This window comes from Rhodnius prolixus, unplaced genomic scaffold (genome assembly GCF_049639745.1).
Source record: "Rhodnius prolixus isolate KJV_2025 unplaced genomic scaffold, Rpr scaffold_7, whole genome shotgun sequence".
NCBI classification, from domain to species: Eukaryota; Metazoa; Arthropoda; class Insecta; order Hemiptera; family Reduviidae; genus Rhodnius; species Rhodnius prolixus.
This window is the reverse complement of record NW_027411582.1, coordinates 4,276,390-4,297,188: the sequence shown is the minus strand read 5'-3', so window position 1 is coordinate 4,297,188 and position 20,799 is coordinate 4,276,390. Positions and strand designations below refer to the sequence as shown.

Below are 20,799 nucleotides of genomic sequence, written 5' to 3'. Positions count from 1 at the left end.
TATGTACGCGGCATATTGTAACAGAAGTAATTCACTCGATGGCTTCTGATGAGTAACTGACGAATTTATAGGAGAAAGGCAGAAATGTAAACAAACAAAAAAGCTTTTACCAAAAAACGGAATATTATTGTTTCCGTGTACGATTTCAATGAATGCCAGAACGATGAGTCATTGCTGCAAGAGGGCAAAATATTTTGAACAAAACAATATTTACATTAGGCAAGTGACAACGCGAACAAATAAATATGAATTAAAAAGTAATAAATAAGTACAGAAATAAAAACTACGTTTTATGTTTTTTGCGATTTTCTCCAAAACGAAGCAAAAACGAGCATATCTCTATACCACTTTTTCTTTTAGTTTATCGATCCCCTACACGCTCCCGAAGTTATGACATTTAAATTCGGGATACCCTGAAAAAAAAAGCAAAACAAAACTTTTTTTGATCAATGGTATCGACCTCTAAATATTAATCGATTTTGCTCTATATCGAACGAAACTTTTTGTTTTTAAATGAACTTTGATTTTCCTCCCGGCGCTCTTTAAAATTTAAAAGTCATCATTTTTTGAAACACCCTACTCTACAGTCTATTTCAAAAACAAAATTTTGGCCTACAAACAACTTAGATATACAAACAACTGCATCTCATACAGAAATCCAAACTACAAACTGATGCATCTCGCCCCAATATTTTGTGGGAGAAATGGGATAAAAGGTCGAAATAAATTCAGTTCATGTACACTGTCAATGCAATAATGACAATTTCAGCGGACAAATTTGCTCAGATAGAATTTGATGATTTTTACATATAACAAATAAAGAAATGAAAACTTACCATCTGTAGCGAGCTGATAATTTTTTCCATTTAAATAAATGTTAACAAGTTTGCAGGCGGAATTATTGGGATCACAAGATTTCTTTAATGAAGGGGTTTGTATTTGTAAACTACTTTCACTATCACTTAGTAGTGTATAAACACAGTCGCTTTTGAAACTGTAAATTTAAATAAACAAATTAATTAAAAAAACCAATTCTAATTAAATTTTATTACACTGTAAGATAAGTAACTCACTTTAAAACTTTATTATCAAACGTTTTGTAATGTACTCCTTGCCAACTAAGACAAGTTGGTTGTTTATCTCTAAAGATTTGACCTTCTGCTGTTTTACTAGTATGATGGACTACCACTTCTGATTTGTGAGTATTACGTTCATTGAACACAAAGTCTAGCAATTCATTTCCTTGGTCTACATCTGTAAATTCCATAAATCTTATTTATTTATAGAAACCAATAATAATACTGGTTTCTGGAAACCAGTATTTCGATTTTCATTCAAAAATTCTAATTATTATATTATTCAATGCGAGTACCCTATTTATTAACATATGTATGCAGGAAGTCTAATAAATAACGCACACTCACTAAAAATACATTTTGGTACGTCAGATGGTTGGAAAACTCCCGTCTCATACAGACAAACGTAATGTGCAGCGGGTTCAGTCTGGAAATTCATGCCGCTGGGACATTTAAGAGTACAAGTCAAGGCTTGTGAATCTCCTGAACAATTGTAATTTCCATTGAAGACCAAACGTCTTATGTCGCAGGATTCCTTTGCTAGAAAAAAACAAAATATATACGCATATTCATATTTTCTCATTTCCTTTACATTTTTTAATCAAGCAAAAAAAAAGTATCCGATCTAAACATTTATAATATCGCAATTAATTGTACGTTGATGAAAGCACAATTTGAAAAGTTCGTCACGCAAGATTAAATGAAATTAGAAATCTACTTCCAAGCAGTTGCCATATTAAAGTGATACTCCATTTTCCGTAACACTCGAAGCCTTAATTAAAGATTATCCTAAACCGTATTTCATTTTAATACATTATTCGAATACATTGTTAATAATCATAACTATTCCAATGACTAAATGTGTATTTCACACTTAAAAATTCTAGTTTGCTTTGATCGCCATTTTACTTGCGATCTACAAGAACTTTTAAAATTGCATTGTTTTCGCAAAACTTGATTTTTCTAACATTATAAATAGAAAAAATGAAAAATGATTAATGAAATAGATTCGTTTAAAGTTCAGGAAATGGAAAAACTTATTCATAATAGTGCGCTTTACGATATGTGTATCCTTGTCGATTCAATGTTACATTTGGTTTTTAATGAATGAATGAATGTAGATTGTGTTATTATGTACAAGAAATATACTGATCAGTATATTTTTTTAAATAATAATTACTAAACATAAGTTGTCTTTTAGGCTTTTATTCAATCATTATCGTAGAAACTCTTAGTCTGTGATCTCACTCACAGTATTGGCATTGAGGACCTCTGAACTCCTGGGGGCATTGGCAAGTATTAAACGATAGACATTTTCCTCCATTTTGACATGGCGGGTCACAGGATGCTATAAAACAGAACAACTTAGGCTTTATAATCTGAATGACTTTGAATATGATTTTGTATATAATTTCAAAATTTAAGGTTAAGCTAACCTTGACAATCTGGCACAGAAGTCCAATCATTTCTATAGGGAACCCATTCACCTTCCTTGCAATACAGTTCTACTGTGGTAGATCCGTCCGGAAACTGATGATTATTAGCACAGGTGATTGAGCAAACCCTTTTGAGACACAAGAATGGGAAATTAAAGAAAAGAAGTAACATGTTTTGCTTAGCATTTTAAAAAATGAACAATTGAAATTAAGATGAGGACGTCATGAACTGAAGTTATTTCCATCATACTGCACACCATTTTGTCAACCGCTGGATATATTTCATTTGAAAAATTTAAAAATAAAATGCAGAATTCAAAGTATGTTTTACAATGCCACTATTCAGCTCAAAGAACAGGAAGGCACGATAAAGATACATCCACCTTCCGCTCCAAACTAGTTTGAGATATGATATACATTAGCATTGTGAGACTAGAAGAGATAAAAGACTTGTACAAAAAACAAAACTTACAAGTAAATATCAAGTACAAAAATATAGAATACATGAACAATACTTACTGTTCCGTGCACATCTTCTTAGAATTCATCGGTGTTGGTGGATAGTCTACACATTTTTTGCTTTCATACTGGCAGTAAATTCCAAAGAAATCATCTGGACATCTGCATACATTAGGACTAGCACAGGTGCCGCCATTCTGACAAGCAGGTAGACAAGTTGCTGGATAATAAAAAAATTAATAAGTAATCAATGATTTGGAAATGCATGATGTTATCAAACATTAAAAAAAAAGTATAAGTGGATTCCATTATTCCCACAGGTGGTAGTGGTTTAGCTATTTCTTAGGATCTTGTTGCCCTTAAGGATGCCCAAGCCTAAACAACAGCCAACGCAATTCCTCACCTAACTCCTGATAGAGGTGAATTGTAAAGGACAAATAAGAACAAGCTCGAGTGTGAGGATCAGAACTATTTGGTTACGTTGTGACGGTTATGTTTGGAGAATTGTTATTAAACCTCTCCTAAGAAATGTCATAATTAATCCGAGTGCATGCGACGTTAACACCTATTCTAATGAACAAAAAATCAGTATTAGGGACAAGATTAAGAAGCGAGCGAATTTATTGTTGCAGTAAAACCTATACAAAACATTTAAGCACTATAGCCGAAGAAATGTAGAAGTACGCCGAACTTACTGAAGTGGAGTATGTAGAGCAGTGATTCTCAACATTTTTTTTTTTTTTTGTCGCGGCGGCACACTTTTAACAATTTCAAAATCACCAATAGTGGGGTAATGGCTAATTATAAATTACCACACACCGATATCAAGTGTACAATTGCAAAAACAGCACTACAAAAATGGCAGACAGATTACAGTAATGGTAATAAAGGAAGATTCTATAAAACTATGGCAGAACAGTTACCTAGACAACCACATGGTTTAAGGGGAACTGTCACTAATAAATGGGTTGTTACGAAAATAAGCAGGCTGAGAGCGAACCACGCTGTGTGTGGATCGTATCTACACAGGATCAACAAAAGGTCCTCTCCTCTTTGCGTAGATTGCAATGAGGAGGAGGATTTCAAACATATCAAAGTAATGATATGTCCACGTTATTTGGTAGAAAGGAAACGAATGTTTGACGACATATACAGGAATTTTAGATGCACCCCTTTCGCTACGATGACATTATATTCTCCACCAACATCTATGTGCTTAAGTCTATAGCAGAGCTAGCAAAGAAATATGAATGTATTTAAAAGTTATAGAATGAATGGAAGAAAATGATTGGAGAAGGATTACGAGATGTTAATTGAGGTTAAGCTATAAGGATGGCAGGAGCACAGAGTACTGATCCATCCATTAGTGTGAGTTTGTAGGCAAATAGTTGTATATAGTAGAATGATGAATGTGTGAAGCGAATGTATTTATAAGTAAGAATGGAGAGTGAGTGATATTCTAGTGATAAGCACCTAGACGATGCTGGCTGTATGGCGGAAGCCAATGCCACAAAAAAAAAAGAAATTTGGCGGTACACTAACAATAAGATAAGTTTAAAAGTATTTTACTTATCCAATAATACTCTGCGTAAAATAGTTTGTTTATTTTCAATATAAAATAAAATAATATGTACTACAAAAACAACAGTATATGTTTATTAAGGGATTAATTACAAGTTAATAATAAGAATACTTTTAATGAGAAATTTGAGCTTGATGTTTTTTTGATAATTTCGTTTATATTTGGTCGTATAAATGATAATGCTACTCTTATATCGTCTTCTACATTTAGATATATAATTTTTATAGCCATGCATTTCTCTAAAATTTCAAAACTTTCGCGGCATTTTTGCACAGTGGTTGAGAATCACTGATGTAGAGAGTCAAATTATTAGTTATTTCAAACACGGATGAAGTCCTAAAAACAATACTTGGTTTTCTCTCTAAGTAACTCTAAGCTAATTTATTCCAAAAAGCAATGAACCCAAAAAAAGCTAGCTAAGCCGTCCAATAGTACTGAATTTTTTACGGATTTGATTCAACAGAAATATCCATTTTTGAAGTAATTTGAGTACGAAAAAAGTGGTTTTTATTTAACCAATTGGATGTGTCCAGGGATGGGATCATCAAATTTTGTGAAATATCAGTCCGATGCTGCGCAATAGTGCGCGACAAGATTTCTATCAAAATTAGTCAAAAGAAAATACCATTTTACTAGACAAATTTTACTATTTTTTTGAGATTTTTTCCTCCTACGATTTTCTTTAGATTTCTCGTAGATTTATTGTGCTCAAGGTCAATGACTTTTACGATAATTTAATGACTTATCACCTATTAAACATTAATACAGATTGAATGTTTAGCCAAATTCCAATATGAAGAAAATAGAGTAAAATAAGTAACAGTTTACTGATTGTTTTTTTAGCTTTTAACGATTTTTTCGATACTGGTTTCATTAGAGTGAACTATAATACGTAGAGAATTTAAGTAATCTCAGCTGAGAGACAGCTGAGTAAGATTTTCACTCTAGAAGTTTTGTTTTCCTGCTTAAAAGACATCTGCAGAAACCAGTTATTAGCTAGGGAAAAAACCTAATAATAAAACAAGAAAGAGATGTAGTTCTCTGCAACCCAGGATTCCAACCCGTGCCAAGAAACTACGATCGACCCTTTGATCTTCTCTTCCAGTGAAGGATAGTGTTCTTTATAACACTGAAAACGAATTCTGAAGCATCCGTATTTAGACGCGCCTTAAATTGAAACAATAATAACAATAAGACGTCTCATAAATGGACTGCACATCTCTGATGTATTCATTAAATAAAAATAATTTTCCATATTTACTTACGTGAACAGGCAGGAATCACATTATCCTCGGCTCCTTTCATCTTCCATATACTTTCGTGACAAATTATACTGATCTGGGAAACACCTGAAGGAAACTGGTAGTTTGATATACAAGTAGCTGTGCACCCTCTGGAAAATGTACAAGAAGAATGTTAGGAGGCGACTGATATATATATATATATATATATATTTATCATATTCATGGTTATTCTGTTGCTATACAACATATATTTTATGAATCCAGAGAGTCCATTTTGAATGCTCGGCTTGATTCTGCTCTTGTATGATATAGTTCTAATCAAAATGATGCTCTGTACACTTCCCTTTTAGTATGTTATTGTTATATAAAAATAATTTAAAAAAAAAAATTATTAAATCTTTATAAAATAAGAATAAATGGTGGATTTAAGGTATTTATACATTCTCAAAAATAAATAATTCTTTAGCCAAAAATTTTGTAGCAGATTTTGGGCGCTTCAGATTTTTAATTGACATCTTCTCAGAAAGTTCATCACAATTTAAGAAGGTCTAGCCGTTACCTTGCCTTTCTAGTGATTCGTTTATGAATCTCCAATGCTTTTCTAATATTTATTTACGTTGTGGATACCATAAAATAGGCTTCACTTTGTAATTACCTCTGAAAATAGAGTTTTCTCCTGATCCCATTAGATGCTATCTAAACAAGAAGTGTCAACAACAAACGGATGCATATTCACGTAACTTTCCTCTACAATTCTCAAAGCTGCTTACAAACTAATAATTTTTTTAAAACCAATTTAATTATTACGATCAAATAATAGATTGTAACATTGAACGTTGTCCCAAAAAAGGTACTTTAGAGGAATAACCTGATAAGTACACAAAATGTATTAAAAAGAATTTTGCAACACGAATTATTCAAATAAAACTACATCTATCTTCATGAATGTAATCTATATAAAAGTTTATAGAGACAACTGAAGCAGGGATGTTCTGAAAAAGTAGAAACGTCCAAAATCCATGCTTACTTCCGATACTGGGGAATTTTCTTCAAAATATCTCGGAAAATTGTCATTTAACCCCTTCTTTATCAAGTATAAGACACAGGGAGATACATTCTACTAAAATGGTCCTTCAAAAGGAAAGTATATCAAATCCAAATCTTTGTTAAGTAATAGATTTCTTTCGAATTGTCATCGAGAAAAATGTTTAAAGTGGACATTAACAATTACAATACGTACATAAACAAAATCATTTGGCAATTAGAAAATCTCCAAAAAATAAAATAAAAAAGGGAAAACTTTTAGTAATGTACAAAGACCATTTTGATCGCTAAGTTAAAGTAGAATCCTATTTTGAGACACAAACCAAATATTAATGTTTTACCTCCTTTCAACTAACACACTTATGTAAAGACGAGCCTTCTAAAAAACTTTTTTTTTAAACTCAAGCCTCAGAACGGATATTTTCAATGGGAAATTGAAAATTCGACCATGATAGCCTAGCAAGAGAAACCTCAAACTATGTTGAGAGAAACTGATTTGTCTCAGGGATTCGCCAAAAAACCTGGTAACCCGGATCGATATCACTAATCACAAGCGAGTTCGTTTTCGGCGTCTTTCTTTTCTTATTTGACCAGTAAAATGTGGGCAAACTTTACAAGTCAAAACCTTTAAAAAAATCATTAAACATTATTATTATTTTTTCTAATCGTTGAATGGACGTAATTCAAACTAACCCTTGATCAATAGAACATTCCAAAATGGAATTCATAGGAGCCATAAGTCGTGAACTGCATCCACCTAGAATAAAAAAATAATTTTTGTATAAAACATTTTACTTATTATTTTAACATCATCGCTATCCATATAAAATCAAAGAGGAATTCATTTTTTACGTTTTGGCATAGATGTATAGTTGGGTCGTTTAAGAGAGCGATCAAATACGGCATTTAATATGTAATCTGATTTTTCTTAACAATCAACTTACAGATTACACTCTGAATTGCAACTTTTATTTTTTATGGTCAAAATAACACAAAATTACGACATTCTGAGATGAAATCAGATTAAATTTATATAATTAACTTAATACCTGCAAAAGAATTACGATTATATCCAGGACTTCTATAACTTCCAGAATAACTGCTGTGCGAACTAGAGCCACCAGAATGGCTTGAATAACTTCCTGGTGAATAGCCTCCGGTACGTCGGCCGCTATAACTTCTGCCACCGCTGTAGCTGGAACTTCCACTGTATCCACCATAGCGATGTCCTCTGGAAAAAAATTTTTAAAGGAGAATTTAACAAAAGAGAAAATAAAAATAAAAAAAGATTATAAAATGTACTTGCATTTTCCTGAAATTTATTCGTGGATCTTATTGACATACAAAAATCCTATTTTTAGACTGATAACAATCTCGGCGACATTAATTTGCACTGTGGCAGAGGATACGAGTATGTTCACTACTACTTACTTAGCATTAGCGTATACTGCTCATATTAAGTTTAGTTTATAGAATTGAAGTTAGTTATAATTTGCATATAGATCGCGTACAAACTTAACCAAATGCTGATAGCTATACACGTTAACGTGATATATGCGACTGTACTTGACCTTACTTAACTTTACAGGTCAATTGCTCTGAAAAATTCCATCCCAGAGTTCTTCTTCACTGAAGTGGCAGCCCTATAAGGGTCTTAGCTTCCTCAACTACTTCCATCGTTTCTGTATCTCTTGAGCCATCCTTTTTCTCCAGTCTTACTCATTCCAACACCCGAAGTCTAGAACATCCTTATCTTGAGTTTGCAATCGTGGTGTTCCCCTTATTCTTCTCACTTCCTGATGGCCTATTGGTCCTCTTCCATCCTCTTCAGGTGACCCAAACATCTTAAAACTACCTCCTCTACAATATCCCGCTCCTTATATACAATTATTACAATTTCTTCTTAGACCAGATTTCTAATTTTTTTATTGCAAATAAAACAAAAGAAACTAATTAATAAGTTTCAACTAACTTCAAGATGGACTTTCAGTTGTAGTGCCTTTTTCTTTGAACATATTTATCTTCCTCCTTGAATGTAAATATGAAGGGAGTTACCTAGCTGATTGATGAATAATAGGGTTTCGCATTTTGCAGATTTTTATTTACAAAAATAGCCGTTTATGGCTCGACTTTTGGGGCCATTCTCGCACATGGAAGCGAATAAACAATCATACGCCTCCTGGATATGGAGATGAGATTCTTGAAAAGGATAGAAGCTAGATCCAGGATTTGCAACACGAATATACGGGGCCTTAAAAGTGAATCTCTTCTACCAACAATTGAGAGAGACAGAAAGCAGCTTGAGATATGAAGTCCTTGAAGAAGAAGAAGAATAACTATGGAGGATAAACTGCAAAGTAAGAAGAGAGACGAATGGCCGGATGCTTAAGGAATTGTCAATGACATGAGACAATTGGTTAAACCTGTGCACTGTATGGTGGTTGAGATGTTGACTAAGTAAGACTGGTTCGGATTTTCATCCATCTTCATAGATTGTTTGATCTGTTTAGTGTACAGTATTTTGACACTTTATCTCAGAAAGAAGTAATATATATCCTCAGGTGTTGTGATAAGAAACATTTATAATTCAGTTTCAATTTTAGAAATTATTCAGTAGTATCTTTTTTTAACATTTGATCTATGAATCCACTTTTAATATCAACCTTCTTGCTGAAAATGAATTCTTGGTTTAAAAACAATTACCTGTTACCATAGCCGGCTTGGTCTGCAAGCATTTCTTCATCTATCGGCTCCTCTGTCTTACCTAGTATCTCGCTGAAAAAAAAAATATTTGGTCATCAGCAACACAAAAAAATCTGGTAAATTTTTATATACAAAAAAAAAACTGACTCCTTAAAATGAAGAACTCCATTATCTTCTTTAGAATGTTCTGGTGGTTCTCCAATTCCTTCTGCAAAAACTGGCCCGCGATCTTCTAAACTCCAAACCTGTAAAGGTGCAGTATAAACATACAAAACTACAAACACTGTCCTGATTGACATCTTGACAGTGAATGATAGTCCAGACTGTCAATAGAGTACACAATAAAGATAGGACATGGACATGGATGATAAATGATACTAAGTAGGGGGGCAACAACCATTTTTTTGCAGAAAAATAATTTTTTAGGTGGGAGATATTTTATTCATCGTTTGAAAGCAGTATTGTCATAAATGTAAACAATATTTCTCAAAAAAAAAGAAGTTATAAACATGTCAAAATACTCATATAATTTTAGCCATTTTTAGTTCCTACGGTCCATCGTATGAACCTAACAGAAATCCTAAACCAGTCACCCCTTAAATCCCGTCGATTTAAAGATAAATATCGTATATATCCTTCATAAGCTCCAGATAATTATGAAATTTGGCATCATTAAAGACTTTTCTTTCACCTACATGTATGACAAATTTGAACCAAATTTCCTAAAATTTAAATTGCCCTTAACTTCAAGTCCTTATATCTCGCTTCGTGGTTATCAGATTATAAAGAAATTCTGCTGGATTGTAGCCTATTCTTGTCTGTATGTATGAGTAAAATTTCTACTGTTTTGATGAATTAGTTTACGAGATAAAGGGAGTTAAAGTTGCGTAGGTTTTTAAATTGCCCTTAACTTCAAGTCCTTATATCTCGCTTCGTGGTTATCAGATTATAAAGAAATTCTGCTGGATTGTAGCCTATTCTTGTCTGTATGTATGAGTAAAATTTCTACTGTTTTGATGAATTAGTTTACGAGATAAAGGGAGTTAAAGTTGCGTAGGTTTTTAAATTGCCCTTAACTTCTAGTCCTTATATCTCGCTTCGTGGTTATCAGATTATATAGAAATTCTGCTGGATTGTAGCCTATTCTTGTCTGTATGTATGAGTAAAATTTCTACTGTTTTGATGAATTAGTTTACGAGATAAAGGGAGTTAAAGTTGCGTAGGTTTTTAAATTGCCCTTAACTTCAAGTCCTTATATCTCGCTTCGTGGTTATCAGATTATAAAGAAATTCTGCTGGATTGTAGCCTATTCTTGTCTGTATGTATGAGTAAAATTTCTACTGTTTTGATGAATTAGTTTACGAGATAAAGGGAGTTAAAGTTGCGTAGGTTTTTAAATTGCCCTTAACTTCAAGTCCTTATATCTCGCTTCGTGGTTATCAGATTATAAAGAAATTCTGCTGGATTGTAGCCTATTCTTGTCTGTATGTATGAGTAAAATTTCTACTGTTTTGATGAATTAGTTTACGAGATAAAGGGAGTTAAAGTTGCGTAGGTTTTTAAATTGCCCTTAACTTCAAGTCCTTATATCTCGCTTCGTGGTTATCAGATTATAAAGAAATTCTGCTGGATTGTAGCCTATTCTTGTCTGTATGTATGAGTAAAATTTCTACTGTTTTGATGAATTAGTTTACGAGATAAAGGGAGTTAAAGTTGCGTAGGTTTTTAAATTGCCCTTAACTTCTAGTCCTTATATCTCGCTTCGTGGTTATCAGATTATAAAGAAATTCTGCTGGATTGTAGCCTATTCTGGTCAGTATGTATGAGTAAAATTTCAACCGTTTTGATGGATTAGTTTAGGAGATAAAGGAAGTTAAAGTTTCGCAGGTTTTTAAATTTCCCAAAATTTAAATCCTTATATCTTGCTTCGTAGTTATTAGAATATACAGAAATTTTACTGGATTGTAGTTTGTTATTTTCAGTAGGTAATACGAGTATTTGAACCGTTTTGATGGATTAGTTTTGGAGATAATGAGAATTAAAGTTCTAACAAGATTTTCCCTTTTCAAAATTTCAAGTCTTTAAATCTCGCTACCTAATTATCAGATCATTAAACTGAAACATGCTACTCCATTCATTCTGATTGCTCAAGCTTCATTCAGCTTGCAACCCACATACACTGAGTAATTTATTCAAATCTGCGAACCAACTCAATTTAGGCTGCATGTGAGGCGACAATTTTGGGGGAGTCTAATATCCCACAAATTAAATATGCGGAGAATGTAATCGTGGTGCATCTTCAGAATCTGTATGAATGTGGGCATATACGAGGTGTGGCTATTAAATAACGAGACTATTGCTGTAAAACATTTTATTTTAAATTTTAACATATTTAGTTATTATCACCTTCAATATACACCCCTCCCCTATTCCTACAACGCTCCATGCGAATTTACCATTGTTCGAAACAGTGCTGGAAGTCTTTTTCTGCCAGCTCCTGCATGACGCGTGCCGCTTTTTCTTTCTCAGCTTCAACGGACTGAAATCGTGATCCTTTTAATGCAGAGATTTGACTTTGGGGGGAACAGATCTAAAGTCACATGGGGCCAGGTCAGGAGAATAACGGTTGACCTAAAACTGGGATGTTGTACTTGGCTAGAAACGCAATGCAGTGTGAGCCGGCGCGTTTTCTTGATGGAGAACCCGCGTGACTTGTTCTTCCATAAATCGGGTCGTTTTTTCCTAACTCTTTCACGGTAGTATTGTTGATTAATTATAATCGATATTTTCATCCGTTTTGGACGTGTGGAAGGGCGACCCGGGCGGTCATCGCCTCTGACGTCTTCTCGGCCATCTTGGAAACGCTTGAACCACTCAAAAACTCGCGTACGTAATTAACATTCATCGACATAAATCATTCTTTTAATAAAAGATAAGTTTCAGTAGCGGTTTTACCAAGTTTTGATGTGAAATTTCACGACAATTTGTTGCTCTACTACATGTGTAGCATCGATGTTTTGGGCAAAACGAAACTAACACCTCTTACACAAACCAGTCAGGTTCCGGTCAGACAGATTTCTCTACAAGCACGTGAGACGCTGCAATCAAAAGAGAAGGCTTTACGCTGCACAGCTGTCGGATAGTTAGGATTTGGCGCATGCACAGTTTTTCTGTAGCAGCATCAGTAATATATAAAAGAAGGTACAAATACCAGCAGTTTATAAATTTTGTTGATATAATAAAATAATAAATGCATGTAATTATTTAATGAAACCAGTTTAAGTACTTGCCAATATTAAGTCTTCAAATTTAGTGAGATAAGTAGTGATTCAGGGACTGGATTTTATTTTTCTCCGCCTGTGAACAAAATAAATCTATCAATTTTTCATGACCTAGTAAAAATAGATAGTTTTACTACAAAAATAACAATTGAATATGTTGCTGCAAGATAACTTAAATTTTTTTTTATGAACTATTTTATATGCAATTATAATTTTCTTATCCTGCATTCATAGAAAGGAGATAGCACACAAAATTGACCGGATTTCTAAATTTAACTATCAAAAAGAAGAGTACGATTAGAAGAGAGGAAGTTTGTTATCAATATCTCCACGGGAAATCATTAGGGTATCAAAAATAAAATTCATTGGTTAGCCTATATTTGCACAACAGAACGATGTGTCCTTCGAAATTCAGTAGGTCAAAATGTCATTAGTCGGGGTGTTTCCAATTATTTGGCATTTTGTTTAGTATTTATTATATATCGATGATGATATTACTTAAAGAGGCAAGAAAGGGAAAATAAATACATGGCTGGTGAAAATATAAGTTCTTTTTAAAATCTGAACGGGACTGAGATAAAGCAGACAAGAATGAAAGTAATTAGAATGAATTCTAAATTCTCTTTCTTCGCCACAAGTAGCTGGCACAAGTAAGGTAGGCTAGTTCTGGAAGTACAAGTTCAAAAGATTTGAAATTTCCTTTAGTATGTCCACAAATAGTTAATTTTCTCCCTTCTACATTCTATTTATAGGCCATCGGTAAACGAAAAGGCTGAATAAAATGTTTTCAATTGTCCTCAATAGCTTTATTCGCTTGAATTGCCCCAAGGGCATCGTAATCCCTTTAAATAACATTCTCTACATGATTGAATAACATTTAGTTCGGTTCAAAAATACGTGCAAATACGTTCAAAAATACATGTATTTATTTTTATTTTTTATTTATTAATGTTTATTAACAGGAATATTTTTACATAGGTGTATATATACAATAATTTAACATTATTATTGCTTTGGATATTATCCGTCAGCAGAGTTGCAAATGCGAAGTTAAAGAATCAATATAAATATAATAAATAAAAATAATAATAAAAAACAAGAAAAAACACTTATTAAAGGAAAAAAAACTCTGTTTTTTGATGAATATTAATTATAATTAAATTCTCTAACTAATAGAGATCTATAATATAATGCCTCTTTCAAAAATCCGACTAAGGCAGTCCAGTTTTGGCCGTTCAGAAGGTTTAGCAGCTCATTTTCTGATAAGGAATATTTATTAAAATATCTATATCTATATGGCTTCAATATGGGACAAATAGCGATCAAGTGCTTTACATTTTCTATTTCCCTGCAGTTACAGAGAGAACAAAGCTGACATTCTTCTGGCCTAAATGGTCTATAATTTAAATTTAACAGCTCACACCGAGCCTTCAATATTAGCTTAACCTCATTTAATGGCCAACAATCTATATAACTAGAACGATTATAATCTAACAAGGGGTATAATCCATGCGAAACACCTTGCCTTGCATTTACCTCCGCATTAGCTCTTTCTTCCCGGTTTATGTTACCAATTAGTTCACCTATACTGGATTCCCAAACTGTCACTATAGTGTCACCATCTGCCTCTGTATTAATATTATATTGATTACACAAATTTTTCCAAATTTGACACCAGTATAAATTTCTTTTAATTACTTCTGTCGCAACAATTCGTGGCAGTCTGCAATTAGGCAATTTTAAGACCTTTGCTACATAATTTAAATGAAGTTTCAAAGTATACAAGTACATACTGGAAATCTTCAATTCCAAATTTAAAATGTAATTTGGCGCATTGCTTGGAAGCGCAAATAATTTTTTAAAAAAGAATCTTTGTAGTTTTTCCACTTGTTCGTACCTATTATACCCCCAAACTTGAGCAGCATAACACATGACAGTCCTGGATACTGCATTGAATACCTTCACCTTGGAGGAAAGAGGTACCTTACTGTTACAAAACACATTCTGCCAAGTACAATTAATCCCGAGTTTCGCCGAAGAGAGCTTTTCTTTCAAGTGATAGTTAAGGGATAAAGTAGGAGTAAGATGAACCCCCAAGTACTTGTAATTGTTTACAATTTCTATCTTTTTACCATCAAAGTCCCAGCTTCCCCCCCACCTTCCACCTTTTTTCTTACAAATCATTATTTTCGACTTATCGAGATTAACCTCGAGTCCCCAAGTTTTACAGTATGTACACAAATTATTTATCATGTGTTGCAGTTTATCCGACCGGTCACTAATCAAAACTATATCATCTGCGTACATTAGCAGATTCACTTTTATGCCGCCTATATTTATACCACCTTCTATTTCTTCAACTAAATCATTAATATAAATGGAAAATAATATTGGTGATAAAAGACACCCTTGCCTAAGACCAATGGATGTATCGAAAAAATCCGACATGCCGTTATTACCCCAGACAGCCGCTCGCGTATTTTCGTATAAGCTTTTTACTATATTTATGAATTTATTAGAAATACCGTACTTAGACAACTTATAGAACAACAGATCTCTCGGAATAGTGTCAAATGCAGCTCTGAAATCAACAAAAAACAAATATATCCGGTTCGCAGATCGTTCTACCAATTTTAATTTTATTAAATTGATTAAGCAGAAGATATTATCGATAGTGGAATACCGCTTCCGGAAACCTGCTTGAAATTCGGAGACCACGTTACGCTCCTCAATCCAAATTTGAAGTCTGTTTAACAATAACCCTGTAAATAATTTTGTGTCTGTATTTAAAAAGGATATACCCCTATAATTAGAGACCTGACTGGAATCCCCTTTTTTGTATAAAGGAAATATGAGAGAATCCTTAAAATTACTTGGAATACGGAAGGTATTGTATATTTTATTAAAAACTGTAACTAAGTTATTTAAAAAGCAATCAGGCGCATTTTTGAAAAACTCGTATGGGATCCGGTTTATACCAGGGGCCTTGCCGTTTCTTGCTTTTCCCAGAACCGCCCTTAACTCCGACATTGAAAAGTCACTGTCCAATAATTCGTCTTTATATAGCGGTTCACAGTGAGATATTAAGGGTGTATCAATTTGCCTGCTATATAAATTTTGAAAATAGATTTTAAAATCATTAATACTAATACTTTTATTACACAAAAAATTTTTTTGCTTAAATATTTTTATTGTCTGCCAGAACTGTTGCGAATCTTTAACATTTTTCAATTTTTCAATCAGTTCATCAAAATATTCTTTTCGTTTTAAACTACAAACGTTCTTGTACCTTTTATTACAATCTAAATATAATTTTTTCATAATTACAGAGTTATTTCTTTTATATCGTCTTAATAATTTAAGTGATTTATTTCTCAGTTTAAGGCAGCTCCAATCAAACCATTCTTGATTTTTCTGTAAAATTACACTAAAATTTTTAACCTTAACTGCTGCGATTTTTTTCATTGAATTGGTTAATTTAAGTAAAGATATTTCTGGTTCATTTGCCAACAAATCCCCAGTCAGTAATTCTGCCTCTAATTTATTTTTAAAATGCTTACTATCCATTTCCGACCATACTAATTTTGGCAATAGGGGCAACGGTATCTCATCAGAACTATCCTCATTTGTTTTTATGGTTAGAACCAGAGGTAGATGATCCGAGAATATTTCCGGAATGACCTCAAAATTATCAATGGATGACAATAATGATTGACTTACACAACACAGGTCAATTACCGAGGAGCCCATGGCTCCAACAAACGTTAATTCCCCTTCCTCATCCCCCTTGGTTCTCCCATTTAAAATAACTAAATCATTGTTTTCACAAAACCCAATCCATAACTTTCCCTTAGAGTTAACACAATTATCTTTGGATTTACGATCTGTATAAATATTCGCATTGTATATTAAATCAGTTCTAATTCCTTGCGTTTTAGAAATTCTAGCATTAGTATCCCCAATTAATACGATATTATTTAAATTAGATTGTAATACAAAATCAGTTACTAAATCAAAATCGTATTTCCATTCATTGTAGTTAAGGTAAATTGGAACAATATAAATATCCTTATTTAACTCAGAAAGCTTTAAAATAGTTTTGCCATGCAAATCTACAAAGCTACATTTCTTAGAAATAAATTTTAATTTTTTATAACCATATATCGCGCCTCCACAAGCTCTACCAAATACTGAACGCCTAACTGCCGGCACCAAAAACAGGGTAAAATCATTTAAAAAATTCTCACATAACTCAAAATCTTGTCTTTCTATAAATGTTTCAAATAATAAAATTATATCAAATCTTCTTAAAAAATTAAAAAAATTGAATTCATTCTTCTTATTCTTAATACCTGCAGTGTTATACGCCAAGATTGAAATGCCATTTTCCTTTCCGGGTTTAATACCATTTTCATTTTCTAGGTTCCTCTTCTGTTCCCAAAGATTCTTTTGATGAGTGTTGCCTACGAAAAGGAGGTTTCTGAGGCGGCGAACTTTCGACCTTTCTTTTTTTGGATGAACTTCTTTTTTTAATCAATTTCCCTTCATTTAGCCAGCGTCTGAGCGTACCATCAGAAGGCTGATCTGTACCTGTGGAATTTTCTCCTGCGCTGTCCTCAGAAAAAAGGGCTGGTCTAGCTTCTAAGCCTGCCTGAAGTTCTTTTAATTCCCATAATTTGTCATCAATAAACAATTTATCATACTTCATATAGACTTTTTTCTTCTCTTCTTTCGCTGCCTTCCAATAAGGGTATAATTTCTTCCTTATTTCTCTCACATGCGGCGGAAAGTCTTCGGACAGTATTAGGCCTGTTCCTTTTAAATTTTTCGCTAATTTCAATACTTCCATTTTACCTCTCAATGCTAGAAACCTTATAAGTACTGGACGTTTCTTTACTGTATTGGGCCCCAGTCTTTTCACCAAATCAAGTGAATTTAAATCAACTTGCGATTTAAGAATATCTTTTAAAAATGATTCAACATCTTTCTCTAAATCGTAGATTTTTTCATTTGGATTATCCGGAAGATTAAACAAAACTAAGTTATTCCTTCTATAGTTATTTTCATGTGCGGTAAAAGATTTTTTTAGATTAGAAACCTCAGTTTTTAGTGAAGTTATTTCCCTTCCAAACTTAGAATCTAAACTGTTTAGCTTTTCTTCTAAAACATTTAACTTTTCGAGTTTTTCAAGTATTGTATTAAGTTTTTCTTCAACAGACATTTTTAATTTATTTGAGAAGGCAGTTTACGTAGTCCTAGATTCTTAATTATTGATATCTAAATTCTGTTTTATTAATTCACAAGTACTAAAGCACTAGCAATATTTATTCGACATACGGTATGCAGTAGTAGTAGTAGATAGCCAGGCTGCAGTGAGAATGGTGCGAGAGAGATAGAGCTAGTATTCCCCCACTGAATGCACTTGTCCCTCACCACTGATTATTTATTTACTTTTAAACTTTAAATTCTAATAACAATATAAATAATCCCTCCCACTTTCCACAGAACTCTTCAAATAAATCTAATATTTGACCTTGAAACTTATTTTAAACGCAATTTTCTTCAAATTTTCTCGATGAAAAGTTACTCTTAACTCCCTTTCCACATAGAATTAATATAACTCTATCAATTAGTATAAAATTTTCTCAGAAAATTGAATCACAACCACGAAAAAATCTAAGAAAAATGTCGAGCACTTATAACACGTCTGATCAGTTCAAACACTAAACAGCAACTCCAAAAATACATGTATATATATCCATACACATACGCGCACATGCATGTGCACCAAGGGCGTGATTGGAGTGAACGACGACCATCCAGTGATGGAAGCCGTTAGTTCTCCCAGATTGGCAAGCTTACACAGCAACCATCCTAGGAGATCCGGCGTTATGTGTTGAGCGTGATCGCGTGGCCATCGCCGCTTTAGTCTGCGCTGTGTGGATTTGAAGGAAGTGCTTGTAGTAGACCATGTTGTGGATCAGAAGGTTGTAGTGACTGTGTAGATTTGAATGGAGTTTTGTGTATCGAGTTTGCGCTATATGCAGAAACGAGAGGAATATTGAGACCAGAGTATGATTGGAGACGTAGAAGGGAGCGTTAACTATTGTTCTTAGAATTTTAGACTGTTAAGGTTTGAAGTCGGTTGATGTTCGATTTTTTGGCGCTTCCGTAGAGTTACGTCCGTATTGGGGCAAGTAGAGCGGTATATAGTGTTCGTTTGTTTGTCAGGGTCAAGTTTTGATCGTTTGTCGAGTAGTCTTTTCAACATTTTATACTTCAGATTGAGGTCAGTTCGTTTGAGTCTCGTGTGAGGGTTCCATGATAGTCGTTTGTCGAGATGTAATCCGAGATATCGTACTTGGTTAGAAATTGGTACGGAAGTAATTATTAATTTAAAAAACGTAGTAAATTTAGCTTACTTGTTTATGTTTTATTTATTTATTAATTTCTTTATTCAAACTCAGTACCACGGAGGTACACAACACTATGTCACATTTTTTAATTTTTTTACAAGAGAGCAAATTAAAGAGGTTTTTCGCGGTATTTTCTTACTTATAAGCCCACGAGGAGTTACAATATTTTGCTTAAATCTTTGGTGGATAATAAGTAACGCAGGTGGACGTTAACAGATGGTTGTGTAATAAAAAAAAAAAAAAATTTGTATTAAAAACATTAAAAAAAGAAATTTTGAATAAAATGGACTTAAGTGTCGTATACCTCCGAGGTACGAACTGTAAAGTGCATTCTCATGCTCTCTAGCGAAAAAAGCATGAACCCTTTCTTCAGTTCTAATAATAGCCACTAGATGTAACAGACATCCACTTCTCCTTTTTAATCACCTGTCATTTCAATTTTATTATAAAATTGTTTTTTTTTTTTTTTTATGTAATAATATTACAGTGTGAATTATTACATGCAACTTTTCAATTTAACTTTTTCATAAATAATGATTACAAAATACAGTCATTTATACCACGATCTTCAGAGCGAGAACACATCGTATTCTTCCACAATTACATCTGCTTGTAACATTCTGAATTCCTGATAACAAAAAAAAAAGAAGACATTTTCGTTTTCTTTCCCATTCTAATATGAAGTAAATTAGACAAATGAGTTGTATTGTCACCCTTTTACGACTAGGTTCCATCCCACAGTACAGTACATTGTCGCGTCATCTGATGTCACCTAAGAAAAATGGTCTTATTCGAAGTTCTTATGCGTTTTCGTTTATGAGTTACATAAACACAAACAATAAACACAAACACACACAAATTTGCAAAATTCACTTTTTCATACTTCAGGGGACCTCAAGACGGACATTGCCGATGAAAAAGTCTTCAAAGTAGAAAATTCAGCACAGTTTACCTTCTCTTAATAGCAGAATAAAAAGAAAAAAAAATAATTAAAATTACAAAATCTTTAACTCCTTAATTTAGGGAGAAGGTGCTAAATTGTTTAATTTTATTAAGTCAAGTAATTAAATTTGTAAATAAATTAATAGTATTTTATAGTAACTTAATTGAAGAACACAATAAATATTTCTGTATTTTTTTTTTTTTTTTTTTGATAGTTTTGGTTTTTTCCAATTTTGAATCTATCAACATTCCTAATAAAGAAATGTAAATTTTAAATGTTACAACAGAAATTCGTAATACCTTCTTAATCTCTGCCATAATTTTTAGGTTTTATTACAGGCTCAACAATCGACCTATTTTATCGCTCAGTTTATGAATTACAATGTTCATTACATTATTTACTGTATAATTGGATGTCACAACGCTCAGTTGAAGCAATACTGTGATCATGAATTGGCACTATTGTGGCTGGCTGTGGCTGACATTGTTATCTACAATAACATCAGTAAAAGGTAAATATTTTTTGAAATCTTTTGCTTTTCAGTTCCTTTGTAATTAATTAAAAAAAGGTGCTAATACTCACGCGATGTTTTAAATATCATTTAGATATTAAGAA

General features: G+C 32.9%; 2 protein-coding genes across 7 annotated transcripts in view; one reads left to right on the top strand and one right to left on the bottom strand.

Moving 5' to 3' along the window:
• Positions 1-12,872, bottom strand: part of Hml (hemolectin) — a 52,370-nt gene extending 39,498 nt beyond the window's left edge. Inside the window, exons 1-12 of one of the 3 annotated variants that reach the window (XM_074113500.1) lie at positions 12,835-12,872; positions 9,692-9,789; positions 9,545-9,616; positions 7,891-8,072; positions 7,535-7,598; positions 5,819-5,946; positions 3,032-3,191; positions 2,513-2,640; positions 2,329-2,424; positions 1,419-1,616; positions 1,074-1,254; positions 837-994 (exon numbers count right to left, since the gene is read on the bottom strand). In XM_074113500.1, coding sequence (XP_073969601.1) covers positions 837-994; positions 1,074-1,254; positions 1,419-1,616; positions 2,329-2,424; positions 2,513-2,640; positions 3,032-3,191; positions 5,819-5,946; positions 7,535-7,598; positions 7,891-8,072; positions 9,545-9,576 — 1,327 coding nt within the window. In that variant the 5' untranslated portion in view covers positions 9,577-9,616; positions 9,692-9,789; positions 12,835-12,872. Of the gene's footprint in view, positions 1-836; positions 995-1,073; positions 1,255-1,418; positions 1,617-2,328; positions 2,425-2,512; positions 2,641-3,031; positions 3,192-5,818; positions 5,947-7,534; positions 7,599-7,890; positions 8,073-9,544; positions 9,617-9,691; positions 9,859-12,834 lie in introns of those variants that run through there. The other 2 variants (XM_074113498.1, XM_074113499.1) reach the window with 2 other exon arrangements.
• Positions 1-20,799, top strand: part of LOC141446780 (salivary protein Tsal2A-like) — a 57,731-nt gene that overhangs the window by 31,164 nt on the left and 5,768 nt on the right. For 2 of the 4 annotated variants that reach the window (XM_074113533.1, XM_074113530.1), the window contains exon 2: positions 20,511-20,695. In XM_074113533.1, coding sequence (XP_073969634.1) covers positions 20,632-20,695 — 64 coding nt within the window. In that variant the 5' untranslated portion in view covers positions 20,511-20,631. Of the gene's footprint in view, positions 1-18,840; positions 19,201-20,125; positions 20,272-20,510; positions 20,696-20,799 lie in introns of those variants that run through there. The other 2 variants (XM_074113531.1, XM_074113532.1) reach the window with 2 other exon arrangements.